The sequence below is a fragment of the Anser anser genome (assembly GCF_964211835.1).
Source record: "Anser anser genome assembly, chromosome: 4".
Taxonomy (NCBI): Eukaryota; Metazoa; Chordata; class Aves; order Anseriformes; family Anatidae; genus Anser; species Anser anser.
The window spans coordinates 4666758-4687565 of record NC_139724.1 but is presented as its reverse complement, the minus strand read 5'-3'; the positions used below and the strand labels follow the sequence as shown (position 1 = coordinate 4687565).

General features: G+C 37.2%; 1 protein-coding gene across 10 annotated transcripts in view; it reads right to left on the bottom strand.

Moving 5' to 3' along the window:
• COL25A1 (collagen type XXV alpha 1 chain) overlaps positions 1-20808 on the bottom strand; it is a 304900-nt gene that overhangs the window by 133416 nt on the left and 150676 nt on the right. For 8 of the 10 annotated variants that reach the window (XM_083833714.1, XM_083833711.1, XM_083833717.1 and 5 more), the window contains exon 1: positions 15351-17241. Coding sequence is in view for 1 of the 10 variants with exons in the window: in XM_083833712.1 (XP_083689838.1) it covers positions 17332-17339; positions 19444-19488 (53 nt within the window). In the remaining 9 variants the exon portion in view is untranslated. Of the gene's footprint in view, positions 1-15350; positions 17242-17331; positions 17340-19443; positions 19489-20808 lie in introns of those variants that run through there. The other 2 variants (XM_083833712.1, XM_083833713.1) reach the window with 2 other exon arrangements.

The following is a 20808-nucleotide window of genomic DNA, read 5'->3' as shown; positions in this document are numbered from 1 at the left end:
GCAAGCTTGATTGTTAAATTGTTACTTGCAGCTGCCTGAAATCTCTTATGCAAAGACATACAATAAGAAGTATCAAGGATTCAGAAGAAAGCTAAAATTTAGCTTTACAGCACCTGTATCAGCTGCATCTCAGTTATTGTGACTGAGTCTAAAAACACCTGTGTGGAAAAAAAAATCAATCAGTATCTAAGCAGGTTTATAAATGATGCCCAGGTTCAGGTAAGGTGAAACATAACACGTTGCCTTTTCAAATCAACTATTTTAGTTCAAGATTGGTAGAATGTAAGAAAAATCAGAATTGTCAGATTTTCTCATCATGATACCATTAAAAGTGATGGATAGCCACTATTTCTGCCCCACGCCCTTCTACTCTTTGGTTAGTTACAGGTTTAGCAAGGCTGACTTTAACTAGATGCTGTAATATAATTCCCTAGCAAGTCTGATGAGATTTCTCTTCAGTGAAACTTTGTTTTAGCGCTACTGTGGGCAAAAAGTAGGATGAGCTGTTCAACTTGCTAAATTTCTTTGACTGATGAAACATTATTGGTTCTTTTTTGATGACTGGAAGTGATTGCTCTCAAGAGCAGTGAGAGTGAAAAGCCCAGGTAAAGAAATAACTTGTCCCAACCCTGGGAGAAAAAAGTGCATTAAATCAACCTGCAACAAGTCTGGCCAGCAATCAGAACATTACTGATAAAAGCAAATAATCCAGATCACTTGTGCTGGAAGAAACTTTACTGTGAGAAGAGAACAATGAGAGCACGAAAGAGTTGAACCTTCTGTCTAAAACCCCCTTATCCCCAAAAGCAAAACTACTGACAAGAGCACTACAAGGCTATTTCGAGTCCATTACAGAATTTCCTGAATCCTTCCCTCAAGCAGTTTCTATTAGCTACTACTTGAGACAAAAGTCAGCAAGGTGGATCAGCACCTGGAGATTGCAAAGTAAGTAAATGTATTTCAAGGCAGGAGTTTCTTTATAGTTTTAAAAGATTTAAAAGAAAAAGTTCACAGCAGTTAGGCTGCTTGATCTTATTATCCAGAACCTTACAGGTTCCGTGTCAACTGCCAGAACCTCTACCTCTTTCAGCCTTGAGAAACAACATCCTGCTTCTCCTAGACCCATTCAAAACACCAATACAAAATTATTTGAGATTTGAATTGAACACCCCCAGACAGCATACTTTATTTTTATTTCAATGGAAAAGCTACGTTGTTAAAGAAAAGTGCATTGTTTAATCCCGAATAGCCTAATCCTGTATTTCCAAGAATTTTGCATGTTGGTGTAAACCACATTAATTCTCTCCTACAAAATTGCCTTTATCAAGCCAACAAGGAACTAAAAGTATACCCTGCAAGCACAGAAGAGACTCAGAAGCAAGGAGCTGATAAAACCTGGAGAATGAAAAAAAGCAGCACCACGAATAAGGCTCCAGACTACACTTCCGCCAGCCAGAAAAGCCACACGGTGCACAAACTAGGCTCTCAACACTAAGACTTCAGTCCATGAACACAAAGGTAATCAGAATTTATTCCAATTTCCATTTTAAAACACCTGCCTAGTGCTGTGCCTTCAATATAGAGAAATATGCAGCATACATATGTAAAGCAATAGTCTAATGCTAATAGGAAACTGCCATGCAGAACTGGCAGGGATCTTACACTTATTTGGCTATTCTTCTTACTGGAAAGAGAATATTTTTCACATTTGTCTTTGAATTTCAAGAAACATAAGGACACGTGACCTAAAGAAATGGATTTCACGAAGTGGCTCTAAAGTCCAGATTAACCCAAATTAGACAATGGAAATAATCAGTAATTGAAGATGATGGATTATGAAGGACAGTTTTAAAGAACCCAAAATTAACCAGAATTGCTAGGTACAGTGTCCAAAACCTTTTCTTGGAGAGACATCACTCTAGATTACAAGACTCCTAGCCTGGAGACCTGCACACAGTCTGAACACTCTAAAGCCTCCTTTGCAATTATGAGAAGGGCTGATTATATCTAAAAGTCAGCAATCTGGAGAAAGAAAAATTGTTCAGAGTTCGGCTATTCACTGAGTGGCTTAACTACAAAAAAAGCACTACATATGGTAACAATACGGGAGTACAAAAAGTTCTGTGCAAGAAAAATTATAGTCACAGCTTTTCAAAAGCACATTTCACAGCTGAAAAATAATTGCCGAGATGCTGTTCATTTTTTTAGTTTCTGCAGGAAATCTGACAGGCAGTTTCTTGTGGTGCAGATGCATTTTTGAGTATATGACTGCCCTTCCTGCTGAAATATATAAGCAAAAATACATGAAAAAACTGAGCAGACCTAAGCTGGAACAAACTCTTCTAAAAGACTGTAGGCAGACAGCATTCGATTTATCATGGCATATTGTAACTGCCTGCTGTTTAAAAAATAAATAAATAAAAAGGAACAGTATTAAAAAATGTGGCCTTAAAGTGTTTAAAAACAGTCTTGTGAAGGGTTCCAGAACTACATACATCCATAAAAATACTTCATTATGCTACTGAATTCCAGCATAGCTTAACAGGTAATTGAACAATGAGAACTTATATACAGAACAGAGAGATATATCCTACCTTTTACCCAACAGTTCTTGTTTCTCCCAAAGAAATTGAAACTCCTGTATCCGTAAATAGAAAGCATATGGCTAATTCGTCAATGCCAATGACATTGTGTGAAAATATTTGATGTGGTTGGTGCCATGTTGATGAGAAAACAATAAACTGTGAAAAATATCACTTCTCAAAAATTAGTTGGCTGGCATTCAGCAGGAGATAGATTGTTGTAACAGCTGTGGCATGATGACTTTGATAAATTAGATTTTCATTCTCCTGGAATAATTCTGAAGAATCCCTGTCTCCCAACACCACCATGGAAGTAAATCCATTTATTCATTGGAACCCTCCTAAAGAACAATCTTTCTTGCTGCCTGTTTTGATGGCTTTACAGAATACCAGAAAAAAATCATTTCACTTCTTTCAGTCAATCTCTTTCTTTGGTTTCTAAAAATCTTTTATTTTAGGGAGAATGCGGACCATAAAGTCAAATTAAAAACACAGTCTTCTGGCAAGTAATGCAACACCACAGAGACATAACATTTATAGGCTGATTTTTGACCCTCTCTTAGTGAAACCATCACCTTTGGAACATCAACAAAACTCAAGAGCAGGTAGCCTAATTAATTTGTGCTCCATTGGGATACAAGGAATCTAAGTGTCATGCTCCTTTTATCCACCTAAAGAGGCACATATTTTAGATGCGGCTTCCAGAGAATTCAGAAAAAGATATAGATGCCATAGAGATTCTTCCTTTCTGACTTACAAGAAAGGAGATCAATCAGAGCAGATATATCCCCATAAAAGAACAGTTACAATGGTTTTAAAAGAAGAAAACAAAAAGCCAAGGGTTATAAATAGACCTTTAGATTAAAAAATAAAAATAAAATAAAAATAAAAATCCTACAATCTCTTTCCTGTGGCTATCGTGTTCTGAAGAAAGCTGTTTGAACAGTTTGAGGATAACCAAAACACCAACATTCAGACCGGTGCACTAGATGCAGCATTTCCATCTGGATACAACATACAAAAAACCTGCACAGATGCACTGTGTATAAACTTTAACTCAGAAGCAGGTGCTTTCAGCTGTGCACTGCCACATGTGCTCAGACACCAGAAAATAAAATTCTGCACATGCAAGCCCATTCAGATACTTGTGTCATGTACCTATCAGACTTAAAAGGCACAAATATATGGGCGGCTAGTTTAAACCCACTGCTGTTGTTTTAAGCATACTATAACCTAAATTATTCCTTAAAAGTTGGTAATGCTGCATTCAATTCTGTCCCCCCCAAAATGCTTTGGAACCCATACATCCTCAGAAAGCACAAAACATTATGGGAAAACTATCTAAAACGTACTTAAGGGGATTATTTCATTCCAGGAAATAAAGCAGAATGCAGTGCTGCGCTACAACCTTTTTCATTCTTTCTTCCTGAAGTGTTTCCCCATACAGTTTTTAATGATGTACCACCTCTTCTATTTCCCCAGTTTAACAAGAAAAGTGGGATGTAGCAATGAAAGGATCTGCACCTTAAGAATTATTTCTAGTCCTTGAAGAAAAAAAAATTCCCAAAGATCTTACCACGATCAGTACCAAAACTGGTTTCCAGAAGGAACATTTATTATGGTGCCCATGAAAACAAACTAATTAACCACAACAAAGCATATAAAGTGCTCAGACAAGCACACAACATCTTTATTTGTAAATCTGTGCATTTACTGCTTATTATTGTCACTGGGAAGCTAAGGGCTCACTTATTGCCTTACTGTTCTGTCTCACTGACCTCAGATAGTCCTAATGACCTTTCATGCAAGACTCTGGGCATTTCACTTTAACAAAGTCCAAAATTTGAAAGATCATGAGATAATGAAGGAGATTATATTTGAGATGGAATAACCTTTCTATTGGTGCCAGAATTTTTACAAGACTAAACTCAAGAAAACATGGGAAAACTCAAGAATTTTTCTTTCCAATACTTCACTCAAAGGGGTTAAAGAGGGGGAAAATGATGGATTTTCCAATCCTAAAAAGATTTTGGGGTTGTTTGTAGCTGGCTTGATAAGAGGCTACTGAGCAGATGCTGGAAGAATCCTGTCATATTAATTCAGAGACTCAGCAGTAATACTGCTTCAAACTTCTTCTGCAGTTCTTTTCTGTTTTTTAGGTGAAAAGCTACACAGGTCCAACTTCTCCTGCCAATTCCTTTTCTTTTATGGCAAATTCAGTTTGTGTTTTTTGAAATTTATATGAAAAGCAGCTGATTTTTTAATTATTATTATTTAATATTTTTTTTGGACACGGGAGAACAAAAGCATATCTCCACAAAATCTTCCGAAACCAAGTTGGTGCCTGTCTTCACCCTTAAGATATTTAAGGGAAGATACTGACTTTCTTCATAATTATACTTCTGCTTCTTGCAGCTACCCCATCTAGAAACAAATAGAAATTTCTCTACTTTTATCCTGAAATCACCCTTCAACTCAAAGTGGTACCAGTGTCCCAACCATGCAGTTAGAAAGAAGTTTTTTCTTCTTCCTTGACAACTGCTACGCAAACAGAAATGAGCAAAATCAGCCAACAAAACATTTAGCCAAGAAAAGAAAGGTACTGAAATCAGATCAATGCATGACATAGAACATGGGCTACCCATCCCAAACTAAGAAAAACTTCCAAATCCAAGTATTTCACACCTATGCTTTTTTTGAGCCATTTTCCAGCAAATCATTCTTCTTACCTGTTTCCTAATTTCAGTCCAACTACACAACTGAAATTGAAGTTTAGTAGCGCTGAACTAGTGAATTCAAAGACAGAATACAGTTCGGTGAAACAGCTCCTAAAATCCTAAAACATTTATCAATTTCGTTATTTCATTTGTTCTTACAATCTCTAGACTATGCTTTTAAGGTTTGTGGATGACACACATGAACACATCCAAATAAAATATTTTCATTACTTTCTTTTGACATAACTGGATTTCAAGCTTATAAAAGGATTCTTGCAGAAACTGGTGACAGCATGAAGAACAAAAATGAGTTTCTTTGCACTCCCATTTAGGGAGAAACAATTTGTATGTGATGGCAATACCAGATTATACTTTAGATACCTTAAGGGCAGAGAGCTAAAATGAGAGATCTCCCATCGTTTGCAGAATGGATAAAAAGATAATTGATCCACACAGCTGGAAGTGGAAATGTTGAGGTCATTTCCTCTTTTGAGGTATACTGAAGGACAGCTAATCAGTCAGGCTACTTGAATGAAAAACACAAACCTCCCTCAAGTTTTCCTATTAAAAAAACGAAAAAGGGAGAGGGGGGAGAGGAAGGGGGAATCTGCACTTGGACTTTCACATTGACTTGGAATGCAAATCCTATATTATGCACTACAAAAGTTACTAAAGTGCTGTAAGTTAGTTACTCTTGGTGCTTTTGGAGCATTCTGTAATCCATGCTTTCAACCTTCACACTCAAAAACTGCACCATTGCTAACAAAGCTCTCTGAAACAAATTGTGAGTAGCAAACTGAAATCACTCCAGTTGCTGTAGGCCAAAAACTCAGTATACATATCAAATACCACTGAAAAATTATATATATATATATATATAAAACCTTTAAGGTCCAGTATAGTGACAAAACTTGTTTCAAAAAAATCTGCGTGCTGATAAATAAAGCACTTCCTTCACACATGCAATTTGTCTTCTGTGTTTTTCTCTGCAAGGTCCCAAATCCACTTTGCCCTCACATTTATTTCTGTGATTGCTTGTTGGGTAAGTGCTGTTCAACATGAACTAAAGTAGAATAATCTATCCTTACCATTGCTTATCTTAGTTGCAATCTGGTAAAAAGAGAAACCGTTACAGAAAGAATAGCATGGCTTTTTATCAATTTCCAATTTTTTCCTGGTTTTACTTCATTTGCTAAGAATTCCAGCCTCATCAACCATAAGTAAACAGCAGTTTATTGTAGTACAAATACCACATAAAAGGAGCAGATTTCTACATTAAAAACTTAATATTACTTTCAGCTGATGAGTGCTCATGTACATATGGTTGTTTTTCAGTATGCTCCTTTTGTGAGGCAAAGGGTTAAATTCCTCTCAGTTATCATGGGAATAACTGCTATGAATTTGTACTAAATAAACCTAAAGTGCTCTTAACTCAATGATTTTCTTCTAGATTCAGTACTTTGTAGATCTTAGTATTAGCAAAAATAATGTTAATTGCTTTACCTTAAGCCAAAGAAAAAAAAAAAAAAAGAAGAAAAGAAAAATCCACCACCATTTTGTGAGGGTTATTTATTATCTGTATCCTACAGTCATGGAAAAAACTTCCAATAGACATTCCATACTGCTTGTGTAAATCTTTCCTACCAGACAAGCATGTTTGCTTTCAGAAATGTAACTGCTTTAACTAATCTTGAGTTTGGTATGCACGCACATAGCTGAGAACTCATCTTTTCAAACAGGAAAACAAAGGCAGTCCAAATAACACCCTAGTATTTCTCTTGTGGTGCAAGAGGCAAAGTGTGCATTAAACATGCCCATACCAACAGATCCCCAGGAGCAGAGAAGTACTTTAAGGCTTTGTTCTACCACCTAACTTCTAACATTAAAAAAGAAGCATGAAAACACGGGGCTGAGATCCTATTATCGTGATAAATGCTAGCCCAAACTATTTTTGGTGAAATCACTGGATGATGCTAAGCAGCGTGTGGCCCACTGCAGGTATGTAAAAAAACCTTTTGGTTCCTAATGGGGAGAAAGTTCCTCACTTGGCTTTTTGAGGACAAACAGCTCAGGTGCTTGTCTGCTCCAGATGTTCCCTGTTTGTGGGGCTTCTGTCATAAACAGGACCCGAAACCTGGCTGCAGAGGGAAGCAGGTGTGCAACCAGGCTTTGAGAGAGCACTTCCATCGCACATTTTCTGGAAATCTGGGAATAAAACCATCTAGGCTAGTGACTTAGGAACAAGTTTCTTCAAAGAAATATTACAGCCCTTGGCCTCAATTTGGATTGAAAATGCACAAACTCCATTATGCCCATAAGCATATTCATCTGGGAGCTATATGGGTAGTAAAGTGATAGATATCTTTCAGCTATATTAGAGAGCCAAATGAAAGATCCAGTGTTAAGGAAATTCATGTGTCATATTTGCAACTCTGCTTCAAGATGAATGAATTGTTGACTTAAGAATCTCATGACAGTTTGGGATTTCTCTTCCCACTTGTGATAGAAATAAACAGTAATTAAATACAGGATCTCTACTGCGATTTTACATTTCCTTTGAATCTCAAAACTTGTGAGAAACTGGACAGTTCAGGCAAATTGCAAGAGGCACCTTTAACTATTACTGGTTATTCACTGTCTATCTGCATGCGATTGTCACAAATACAGTTTGAGAAATGAGGCCCAGAGCTACAATATCTATCCATGCATATGCTGGGAAAACATTTGGAATGCATAATTTTGCTCAAAGGTAGTTTGTTTCATAAGTAAAGCTATTTCCATTACACTGGAGATTTGCAACGTGTGTTGCAAGGAAATGACTGGGAAATTTCAAGCAGGATTCCCAAAGAAAGGCAAGAATGAATGATCTTAGGTACAGTTCAAGCATTATGTCTGCCAAAGCATGGACATGAAAAATCCTAACTACAGCCTTCTACATGCCACCTGCTTAGCTGCTAAACTGAAGCCAGTGGAGTAGACTAGAGAGACCAGAAATATATCTCTACTGTCAAATAACCGACAAAGCAGTTTAATTCCTTTCCCTATTTATACAATCTTAATTACAAAAGTGAGGCTAAATTTAAAGCTATGAAAGAAAATACTGAAAAAGACATTTAGTTGTTTAATTACACCTATCTATCTGCCATCAGCTATAAACCTGAATTTACCTGATAGATATATGGGGTTTTATCATTTCGAATTGACATTAGCTGTGAACCTAAACTCTACAATGATTCACAGAAACCTACAGCATACTAGTGTTATCACGCTCAATTCATGTTCACATCTACAAAATGCCATGAAGAGATGTGGATTTTTCAGGATTTTAGTTCTCTGTCCATGCATCTGAGACAGATTCTTGGAGAATCCAGCATGTAGTAACAATTGTCCATATTAGTAATGATGCATCAAGAAACCTATTATCATGTTATTTAATTCTATTCATTTTTACAACCTTATTTATAACGTTATGTAGAAAATATTTTAGAAATTAATTTAAATCAGAACATACTATGTGGGCAGGCATTTTTTGCAGCCCAAATCATTTTCTGAAGTCATCATGTGAAGTTTCTACTTTGACTCATCTATGTCACCTCTCTTTTTGGAACTACAAATGAGGGAAAGCATAGAAACCTCCTCTTTTTTTTTTTTTTTTGTTTTGTTTTTCACCGTTGGTTTTTCCACGAGTCAGTAGTTACTCAGTGATCACAGTAACCAGTATAGAATAACTTGGGGCACTCTGCGTCCTTCAGTGAGCTGCTGGAATAAACACTGCATTTTCTTATTTATGCACTAAGTATTACATGGATGTTACAGATGAAAGGATTCAGCCCATGGTTCATTCAAAATGGCAATCAGGCTGCAACAAGCTAATAAACGTGTGCTGATGTGTAGCTTCAATCATCTGTGACACAATTAATAGAAACTGTGACTTTAAAATATCTCAGATCTTTCTGTTCAAAGAAATTGTAATGATTATCTCATATCAGTGCAAAAAAATCAGCATATAAATAAACTGATGAATTGTATTATATATGATTCATAGATTCAAAGGTCATAAAAAACATTATTGGTATTAATGTGACCTCATTAGAAAGGCTACAGTTACTATGCAAGCAGTCACATGAATTTAGACACAGTCCAAAAATTTGTAAGCAAAACTGGGCGTTTATTTACTACGTCCTCGCTGCAGTACTTTTCAAAAAAAATCAAAAAAAAAATAATTTGAATTGTTATAGCATTCCACATAGCACAGAATAATCATCATTAACCTGCTTCACAGCAAATGTCTGTTGTGCCTGTTTAAACTGAAGAGTATTTGGGGGAACATTATAACTGTTGCTAGGGTATTGCATTGTTGAGAAATTCTGATTCACTGTGTTATGACTGTTATGAAGATTTTTGAGGTGTCATAGAAGTTTTTTAGGAACAGACAGGTTGACACAACTTGCCACTGTAGGTCTATTAACTGATACTACAGGATGGCAACAACTGCAAGCAGGAAAGGTCTAACCCACTTTTTTCCCCAGGGTTAACTTTATCCCACACATATCTGAATATTAATGGTGCCAGAATGTAATTTTTGAGACTACAGCTTAAAAACTGCAATTATGACCATACCTATGATTCAATATCAAGGTAAAGTTTGTACTCAGATAACCTTTGCTCAGGGCTCACATCATATAACACAGGTATGGCTTGAAAAAGGCCACACTGGTATGCTGCAATAGCTACCATTGAGTGTTGAACTTGACAGATGTATCCATGGAAAAGGCTGAAAGCCTCCTTCACCTACAGCCATAGAAAACTGGCTTATCTCCATGCATTGGAGTGGAACTGAATGTCGAATCTCCCCAGCCCCAGCTCTTGGGGTTCGTGGCCTGATTGGAATAGAGAAACTTAGCTCCTCTTACAAGCTTCTGTGGCAGGGTTGTGACAGTTGTGTATGGCCTACAAAGAAAACTAGGGACTGGCTGTGATGTTGGTATTACACTTGAGATGGACCAAAGCATGTTTTTGGATGTTCAAAGTTTGGTCACTGTACTGAATGGCTCATATGCAGAGTTTTGATGAGCACAGCAAGAAAATTTAGAGTTCTGATCTACTGTAATGAATGTATTAATGGAAAGTGGTTATGAGAAAGAAGAAAAAGAGCTCTAAGGAATTAGTTTATACTTATGAATTTATACTGAGTAGTCACTCATTTTCTGCTGAATCTAAAGCACTGGCATCAGCTGGCAACTTTTTGGAACAACTCTTTTTTGGGCAAGGAGTGAGTACATGGCTCTTTATTAGAAATTGGCAAACCCAGCAACCTTCAGAGATGGACAGCTGACCATCTGTACCTTTCTGAAGGAAGCAGAGCATTCTCTGAACTCAGAACAAGCAGGCAGATGGGTCAACTGAAAATTTCATGATTTCCAAGCCAGTCACTACTGTCAGGACTAAAAAAGAAGGATAAATTACACAGAACTGAGAACACATACTGAAATCACTGAGTACAAAGAAACTCCTCAGATTCCAGATGTTTTGAATTTTCTATGTATTTAAAAAATAAAGAAGTCTTCTGAAACCCAAAATAGTTATAAATATTTATCTACCAAACCTGAAATTTATTGCAAAAGTTTTGCTGGTATATGCTTTTAAGACCTTATTTTGGTCAAATGCCAAAAATAAAAGGTGGTCTACAAAGACACCTGTTGAGAAGAAGAAATGTTGTAAAAGAGAGACAGAAGCTTCTGTAGGATCACCAGGTCAAATCCTCAGGGGAAGGTCAGGAACTGACAAAGCAAATACTTGAGCTTAGACATTTATATTGCACTGCAACTGAAAAAGAAGAGCCCTGACCAGCTACTGGAAATACCACAGCTGTTGTAGAGATGCTTAAGACTTCCATAGGCTGAGCTTAATCACAGTTGAAAAATTCTCAGATTTCTTCTCTTTTGATTCTTTCAGTTATGTTCATTTTACTGCAATGCCAGAGCTGTAGAGCTGCCAGAGTACTGGAGTTTTAAAAACTTGCTCTTGGGTGGAATTAACTTTATATACCATATGTTTTATTTACAATAAAAAATAACAGAATAAAGGCTATTAGATAAACCTGAACTGACACAAAAAGCCCAGCCAACTCCTACCACTTTCTTTTTGATAGACTTGCACATTAAATCTGTTAAATGAGAGAAAATAAGTCTTGCCATATAAGTCTTTTTTTGTTTGTTTCTTTAGCAATGCTAATAAAGAAGAAAGAAACTGGAAAAGCAGGCATCTGACAGAACACCCTGATTAGAAAACTTCATGCGTCAATTGTACACTACTTCTTATGCTAGGAAAAAAAATACCATCAGTGTATCTATTTGGTTTGGCTTTATGCTTCTTAAAAATAAACAGGTGGAAGACCAGAGCCAGATCTTATAGTTATTTGATGCAGGCAAATACAAAAGAGCCCTCAAACATAGCCTTGCCTGGTCACTGCACAGAATAGAAAGAATGAAAGCTCAATGCTTTGCCCTTCACAACGGTGCTCTTCCCAAGCTGTCCAGGAAATTTATTATGTATAATTACACTAGAGTTTCATAATATAACAGCAAGAATGGAGGAAGGAAGAAGGGCTCATGCTACACTACTACTTACTGCACACTGGCTTACACAGCCTCAGTCTCTCTCTACCTGGAGAAGCAGCAGAAACAATGAAATAAGAAGTACTGACAAAGACAAAGGAATACAGCAAAACAATAAAACACATTTTTCCAATTTCACACAACAGCAGTTTTCACATTCTTCCATACAAAGCTATTTCTTCATACTCAAACCCATTTACAACCCTTCTCTTTTTTTCCTGGAGCGTTCTTTGTCTTTACTAACATCAGAACAGGAGTCAGAGACTTCTAACAGCAATCTGAAGTTCTCTACAGATCTTGATACTGCTTGTCTTATGGTATATTGAGACACTATCTTGACAGGTACAAAACTCAGATGCATGATGTTTAAGGCATTTTCCGCTACTAAAGTCGACAAAGATTGAGAAAAATGGGAATTAATGCAAAGCACACAGTCGCCTGGAGCAGACAAAACTCTCCACAGGTCCTAAAGTCTTGTAAGTGTATCAGCTGCTCTACAGCCTGTTATCATGGAAAGATGGAGGAGAAATTTCACCGACCCCTTCTTTTATGAAGCAATTCTATAAGCACTGTCATATTCTGACACTTCATTCTGAAATCTGAAGATAGTGCATCTGTACCACAATGCAGCAATTTTGAGGATGATTTACTTCGATATTTAACTTGATCTGAAATTCAACTTGGGAGAAGAGGTAGGAAAAATTTTCTCAGTCCACTTCATTTTTTCAGTGGAAAAACAGTAACTTCTACTCATCCAACCAGCTCGCAAGATTTTTCTTCCCACACCACAGGGCTTGTGTATTTTGTCTCTTCACTCCAATCCCAAGCAGCTGTATTATTTTATTATTATTATCACAAGTTCCAGCATTACTATTTCTCAAGTGAGACTGTCTGCAACAACACTGCAAAAAATGCCCATGTTCTTATTCTTATATTTACACATTTTTCTAGTTCTCTTTTACTTAAGAAGTTATGATAGTTTATTTCAACTTCAAACAGAAGTAGAAAGAGTTATAACTCTGAATTTGATCACTCTATTTGTTATACAAAGCTCTTAACAAGGATAAAAGGAGCTATAGCACTATACAGCTTTTATAGTTTTGGTGGAGCCTTACATAATAACTAATTAATCATAGTCTTATAAACCCCTTGATAAGTCTGTTACACATCAGCAGTAAGTCCAGCTTATGTTCTTGACTTATGATACCATATCTTCCCAGGAACTTGGATTTCTCACTGGAATTCCTTTCACTGTTATTGTTACTATGTCTTAAGGTACCTTCAGAATTAGAATGAATGAAGACACTGAAAACTTAATTCTTGGAGAAAACAGCTGCTAGGTTTTGTGACATTGCAACGATATATTTTTACCTACTGAGCAGAGAGCTTTTTCGGTTTATATGTGGCAGATATACCTCACTATCCTCACAGAATACCCTAGAAAATCTAATAAAGATTAAAGCAATAAGGTTTCTATGGGAGTTAAATAGGACTCTAGAGAAATAACTTTAAACTCTAATAGCCTTTTCATAGAGGTCTAAAGACTGTACAAGTACTTTTAAAAAGCATCACACTTGCTGTTACGTATTTCCCATTCAAAGCAGGACGACATGGCTGCAACTGAAAGTGTCTGAACAGCCAGCCAAGGACAATGAACAAGAAGCTAAGCCAAATTCTATTCCCAGTCATTTTCAGGCAGGAAGAAGTAGCATTCGATGAGTGCTAAGCACTACCAAAGGCACACATTTGCATGTGCACGCATAGATGGCTGCATGCGTGCAGAGAAACACATTCGCACTGAAGTTTGCCCATAACAATGCCACTTTTAGAACCAGTAATTTCAGTAACACTGCTTTCAAGTGCCTTTATTGTCTTCAGATCCCACAGCAAACCTCTCCAAGAAAACAGCTGGACCATGGACAAAGCACTGGGCCTTCAGGCTTTGAAGAAAATAATATTTTCAGGCTGTCCGTGTGGAGCCTTCAAAACATCCATGAGTCCATCACTGATGCATTCACTCATTTTCTAAACTTGCCAAGATGTCTATGAGGCTTTCACGCATTGCACAACATAACCTTCACCCTGTGCTTTAAGGTCATTAGCTGGAACACAGAACTCCAAAAATATTTAATTTCCATAGAAGCTGCAAAAAAAGGGCTGGTTTGTTGTCACAGTGGGTCTTTCTTCCTATAAATCCAAATCTCTGTATACAAAGTTCACAGCTAGATGATGAGAAAATAAGTTTTTTTTGTAAAGCTTTTCACTCCATTTTCTCCCAAACACACACACACATATTAAGCACTATAAGTGAAATTGGAACAAGCATTCTGAAACCAAATAATGGTTTCATTGCATTCAAGCAGGTTTCTTACTACTAGCGATTAATTCCTCACCAGCTGATTTGCAACTACTCATAATAGTAAAGATATGCATTGGATGATATTTCATTGGTAACATTTCTCAGTAAACTCTGCAATTACAGAAGATGCCCTGAAAAAAACATTCAAATTGTCCTCCACCTCCAGCTGTTCAAGGTAAGCAGTGTACATCTACCAACAGAAACATTTTTAAAACTCACTAAAAAAATAATCTTTTGTCTGAAATATACAGGCAAATCATTTTGGAAGGGCCCTCCATGATATAGTATCAAGTGCTTAAAGTAAGATCATTATCATGCCTTACCAGTCACTATGCTCCGCATATGTATTGCCTCTGAAATGAATCCGCTACCACATTTTGTCACTTGGTTTCTAACACACACATGACACCAGGCACATAATTCTTTTCTTGAGGGGGACACAACAATCAGCTCTCCTGACTACTTGAATGAAACATATTGTTAACAGAATTTAGAAAGATGCATTATTTCATATATTACAATTTTCAGGCAACAAATCCCAAAGATATGAACGAAACTGACAGAAAAATGAAGTACATATATTATCATAAAATTACTCTGAGAGACTATGCAGCCAACTGCTAAGACCTCTGTAATAGCATTTTATTTTGATCAAAGTGCATTGAAGGAAGCAATCAAGAGAAACAGGACAATCGAAAGAAAGGACTTAGAGATTGCATATGCCAGCTGAACAGCTTTCTAGTATGGCAAATTGAGATGCAGTATCCTGCTAAAGGATTATTTTATTTTATTTTTTTTAATTCTAGTGAAAAATTAATTTTGTATGCAAGAATGCAGACACAACACAAAATACATACAATGTCAAACAAGCAGTGCATTGCATTTATGCACTGTAAACACTGAGGTTCTTTTTAAAAATTTCTCAAAGATTTTGTTTTATTTTAAGGAAAGTCTTACGTTTTGTAGGCATCTGAGAAACAGGAAAAAGGTCCTTTTGACAATAATAAAGCAAAACCAAAAAACAGAAACATAATTTTGGAGTAATATAAGCTATCATAAATATATGATGAGTTACCGGATAGCCATTTCGCCCTGGTAGACCCTGGTTGAATGAGATGAAATGGTATGACACACATTAACAACACAGTCATGACATATGACATAACAAGCATGCAGAGTACATTACTGGCAAATTAAAAAGTGCATATCCATTAATTTCTTGATAAGTGATGATATTTCAAGCCAACAGATATGAAATCGGTACTACATGGTGAAAAAGGGGGCTTTGACAATGGAAATCATATGTTTTAAATGAAACATTCTAGTTAAGAAGCTACTGACTACTTCTAATGCTCAACGACATTGCCTTTGCTATGAAGAGAAACACCCCTATAGAATAAAGGGCAACGTGGTTAAAGAAAAAAAGATTTAGTGCTTAGGCAGTAAGGTCATAAATACATAGGCTACTGCTAGATCATAGGTGCCAAAGAAGAAATTCGAGAATGCTATAGCAGAGCATAAAAAAATTGAAAGTCCCAGCCTTTGACTGGTCCCACACGTGATGCTCAGTAGTCATGTACAAGGAAAATAAACAGAGCACTGCAGTACCCTTTGAAAATACAGCATGCACCTAAACTCCACGGAATGCTGTGTGGAATATACAAATATCTGCTATTTTAAATGAAAAGGATTACCACAGTATCCCAGGTGAAAACAAGAATTGAGTTTGCAACAGTTTCTCCTAGCCAGACTGTGTCTATGAGATTCAAAAAATGAATTAGCAACAGAAACTACGTTTTAAAATGCCTTGTAGCAACTTAAAACCTTACTGACTTTCAGCAAGATGAAGTACTGTAAGGCAGTTTTGTATATAAGACTCAGAATTTTAAGTCAGACACTTTTTAAGAATAATTCAGCCTTCTGAGCTATTTCAGGTTTGTATTAATATTGTCATGAACTAGACTTTTTTATTTTTTTTTTAAGGGGACCTACAGAGTCAAAGACATTCATAATGAGCCACATAGTGAACTCCTGCTATGTTGTCTTGCTACAGGAAAACCACTTGCATCATGATTTATGGTTATTCTTTGTGTTTCACAGGAAGACTGCAAAAAAAGTTGAGGAAGGCAATGTTTCTTTCAAATAGACTGCACTATTATGCATTAAGCCTGGCTTTTCATTGATGGCTTGTTAAATGAACTTACCACTATGAACTCCTGAGAACACGGTCAAAATCTTTCAAGGCTAAGTATTATCACTGCTCAGTACATACAGCTTGCACTAAAATCAACAGGTCACAGCAGAAGTTCAGCATATTAATTCACTATTTTCAAGCTGACACTTTCATACCGTATGGTGAATATGGATGGCATGACAAATACAAATGTTTGAGATTCATGTGTTTACTCCTGTTCTTCAAGTCTGACTTTTGACCTACCCTGGGAATATGCTACAAAACAAACAAACAAAACAAAAAGCTGAGAAACTGTTTTCTTACCAACAAGAGCAGCATGAAAGTCAACTAAGTTACTAAATGGAGCAGTCTTATTTAATATTCATTTTACACAAGGACTTACTGGCCTCAGTAACAACTTCACCACAATGAGCCTGTCAGCCCATGTACCTCTGAAGAGCAAGGAGTCTTTACCCCAAGAGTTTGTGACAACTGCAGAGGAAGTTGCTACCCAGTACAAGGCAGAGTAACTGAGTCTGGACTTCAGACAACACACTCGCACATTTTTATCCTGTAGCAAAATATTTGTTCCCCAGTTATAAGCAAAACGAGAATAATGTACTTACATGGAATTGTGGTCCAAACTGCTATCTGGAGCGCTGAATGTAAAGCTTTATAGTTTTAGAGACATTTTTCTTAAGGAACTTTCTGACTAAATTATTCGGTTCCAAAATAATTAGTGAGTGTTTACGCTGTGTAAGTATAAATATCAAAATTCCCTCTTGATGATACATGATCAGTTTATCGTGGTGATAACAAAACAGGATCTAACATAGATTTCTCCCTGATTCTGGAAGAACCAACAATGTATCACTGTACTTACAGGAGGTCCTGTGGAGGGGGAAAAGGGGAAAGAGGGGGGGGGGAAAAAAAGACAAAAAAAATAAACCGTAAGCTTACGAAGTTTTTAAAGAAAGACACATATATACAAATCCAAACACAAGGCCTCAGGATCGTAAGCGAACAACGTTGCTAATACACTACGCATTTTCCCATTCAAGTCCCTCTTGGTTTGGTTGGGCTTTGCAACTTGTAAATACAGCTACTGCTCAAATGCATGCTCTTACCTTACCAAGGAAGCAAATTCTTCAGCTACGGTCATGCAATCTTATGCAAGTTGCTTCTCCATCCATTTCCATGCAATTTCATGCCAGGCCAAAAATACCAGCCATGGACCATGACTCCTTTTGTCAGACTCCACACAAAGCATATGTAACCACATCACTAGTTTCAGTTAGCCACACAGTTGGGCATTTCGTCACAGCTTGGCTGCAAAGTTGCACCAAGTACCCTTGGCATTTAACCTTGGCATCTAGTCAAGACATATGTGTACCAGCATCTTCCAGCCTTCCAGCTTTGCCTACAAGGGCAGGTTTCAGTGGCCACCTGACAGTGCTGAACTTTCTTTTCATCACCTTCCTTTCTCAAGGCACACATATAAAATGTTCCTTGTTAAAATGTCACACTTCATGAAGTGATATTTGCACATTTTTTCAATTATTTAGACTCAAAGACTTTTGTATAGCAGTTCTTGGAAACATCATCAAAGGGCCACAAATCAAATCTACTATTTCAGTCTTATTAAGTTGAGCAGCTGCAGCTCCCAAATCAATGGCATTTCATTAGCTTTTATGCCTCTCTCTAATTTCTGAATAAAGTGAAGTGCAAAAGGAGTATAAAACTGCAGCAGCTGTACTTGGAGATTGCTTTTAATATTGATAGCCTTTTGTTTTTAACAATGCAGTTTTATTGTCCTGTAACTAAGGCAATTTCTTTATACTGGTAAATATTCTTAAATGGCATTTTAAATTGCAGGTCTGTTTTTAAACAAGAAAGATCAATTTCCTTTGTTAATAGTTTAATGTGTGTTTATTTGAGACATAAAATGAATCAACAAGCATACTGCAAAGTAATTGCCAGGATCATCTGTAAGACAATCTTTAAGCACAGAATTCCCTTCTGTAGCGCAGCACTTTTCTCTGAAGTAAATACTAATCCAAGCTCGAATGGAAACATCAAGGTGATTTATATTAACCTTTGGCAGGGTTTGGTTACAGTTTCGTGATGCAGGAAAATATGGAAATAGTTTTTAAGAGCCAGATAAATAATCATTTACAAGATTAAGGAGGGCTACATAACAAATTTACAGAGACCAAGCCGATTGAAAGAATTCCCTAACTGGCAAAACAGACAATACAGCCAAGGAGATTAGAAATGCTCATTTTCTCCTGCATCAATTCTAGAAAATTCACCTTCGCTGAAGACTCAGTCCTGCAACATAATCAACAGTTCCAATTCCCAGGAAGAGGCACTCAGCATCTCACAACGCTGTCTCAAATGAAATTTCAAGCTCTACGCCAACGCTCGGATTTTATTTCTCAACAGCCAGCTCCCTGGTACAGGATAACAAACCACCAAGTGTTTTTCTTATTTACATAACAACTAACTTGCTACTTGTTTCTAGTAAACAGCAATTTTTCTCACACTGAATACTCTATTTGTCACGTTATTCCCCTGAACAGACACTCTTAACATACTTCTTTCCTTCTCAAAATGTTCATCCCAAACCAAGGAGGCCTGATGCAATGCTGACTTACAGTATCCCCCCGGCTGCTGACTAACATGGAGTTACTCTGATTTGTGCAAGACTTAGAAGACACGGAAATGGTTTGACAATTACCGGTAATGTTGCCAACGGCACCACGTCAAACATTATGAAGTGTGACTACAAAGTAATGACACTCAAGACCAGATAGCTATCTGGAAGGCCACCAGGTATATGCCAAGGGTCACAAATTTCTACAAGAGAAGCTTCAGAACTCTCTTTCAGAGCACACAAGCAATAAAAATAAAGATGAAAGCATGCTGGGTATGCATCCTCCCAAAACCGCACAGACATCAAACAGCAATGGATCATACAAAAGTGAAAACTTACCAGTCTCTCCTCTTCTGCCCCGCTTACCTCTTTTCCCTGGAGGACCTAAAAAGAAGACGGTGCGTTGTAACTTTCTTTCTTGAAATTACAATGTAGAATATTGTTTGTGCTTGGATGTAAGGCATTAAACAGATGCATTACACATGTGATGCTCATGAATGGGTGTACAAGGCAGTCAGCGAAAGGTCCAGAGACTTGGCTGAGCAAGGGCAACAGATTACCAGAGTAAGATTCAGCAAGTTGAAGATAAAATGGAGAACTACATCACCCACTACAGACTCTCAGAAAAAATGCGTGGGAGAAGCTGTAGAGGTCATCCAGTTCATTCTTCTTTTTCAAGGCAAAAGTCAACCACATCAAAAATATTACTGCAACTTCCACAGGCATTTTCCCCCTAGTATTTCACTGTTCTGATGACAAGAACGTTTTTCTTTATGTTCAACTTGCTGCACAGAAGTACATCAATTCTTCTGCTGTCCACCAGGGACCCCAGAGAAGAAATGATACCTTTCCTTTCCACAAAAACAAAGCAACAAAAACCAACACCAAAGTCTTTGTATTCATTTGAATTGCTACACCATTTCCTTCAATCTTCTTAAACCTATCTTATCACAGAGCATTAAATTTCATTTAGTTATTACTGTATTAAGCAAAATTGGCATGTATTTATTTATAAGAGCACTTCCTCTGGAAAAGGCATCCAGCCTTTACTTGAAAACACCAAAGAATGATGAAGAAACCATCACCTGGCTCCCCACCCCTCAAACACTAACACTGTATTTGTTGTTAGACACGCCTGTCTAAGATGCTGTGCTTCCAGTTTATATCTGTTTGCCTTAACACACCAGCTTGGTTCTTGTTTGGTTTTTGCTAAGCAATCCTTTATTAATCGTAGTCCTTTTTCCACAAATATTTACATACTACAGTCAGTCTTCTTCAGCCTCTAAAGAAAAATAAAATATTTTTTGTCCCTCATTTCTGCACTTGTATTCAGACTGCAGCATCCTCCCTAAACTGCAGGCACGAGTAGCACATTCTTCCTTTCTTCTTGGTGTCCCTGACACGCTGCTCCTGAAAGTGCAAGGAAAGCACACTTTCACTTCTTCTCATACAACTAGGAAGAAAGGCAACAGCTGTGGGGTTGAAACAGGACTGAAATGCTGCTGATAGCATTTCACAGCCACAGGTGAGAACCTTAAACCTACAAGAGACAAGCACATGGGCAACTTTCCAAGAGCAACAAAGCATGCGGGAGCACAGGTACCGCTGCTGTGGCTGTGTCACACAGGTTGCAATAGAAATTAGGTGCACAAGTGGGCTTGTGCAAATAATTAAGCTATAGTCACAGCAGTTACAATATTTTAT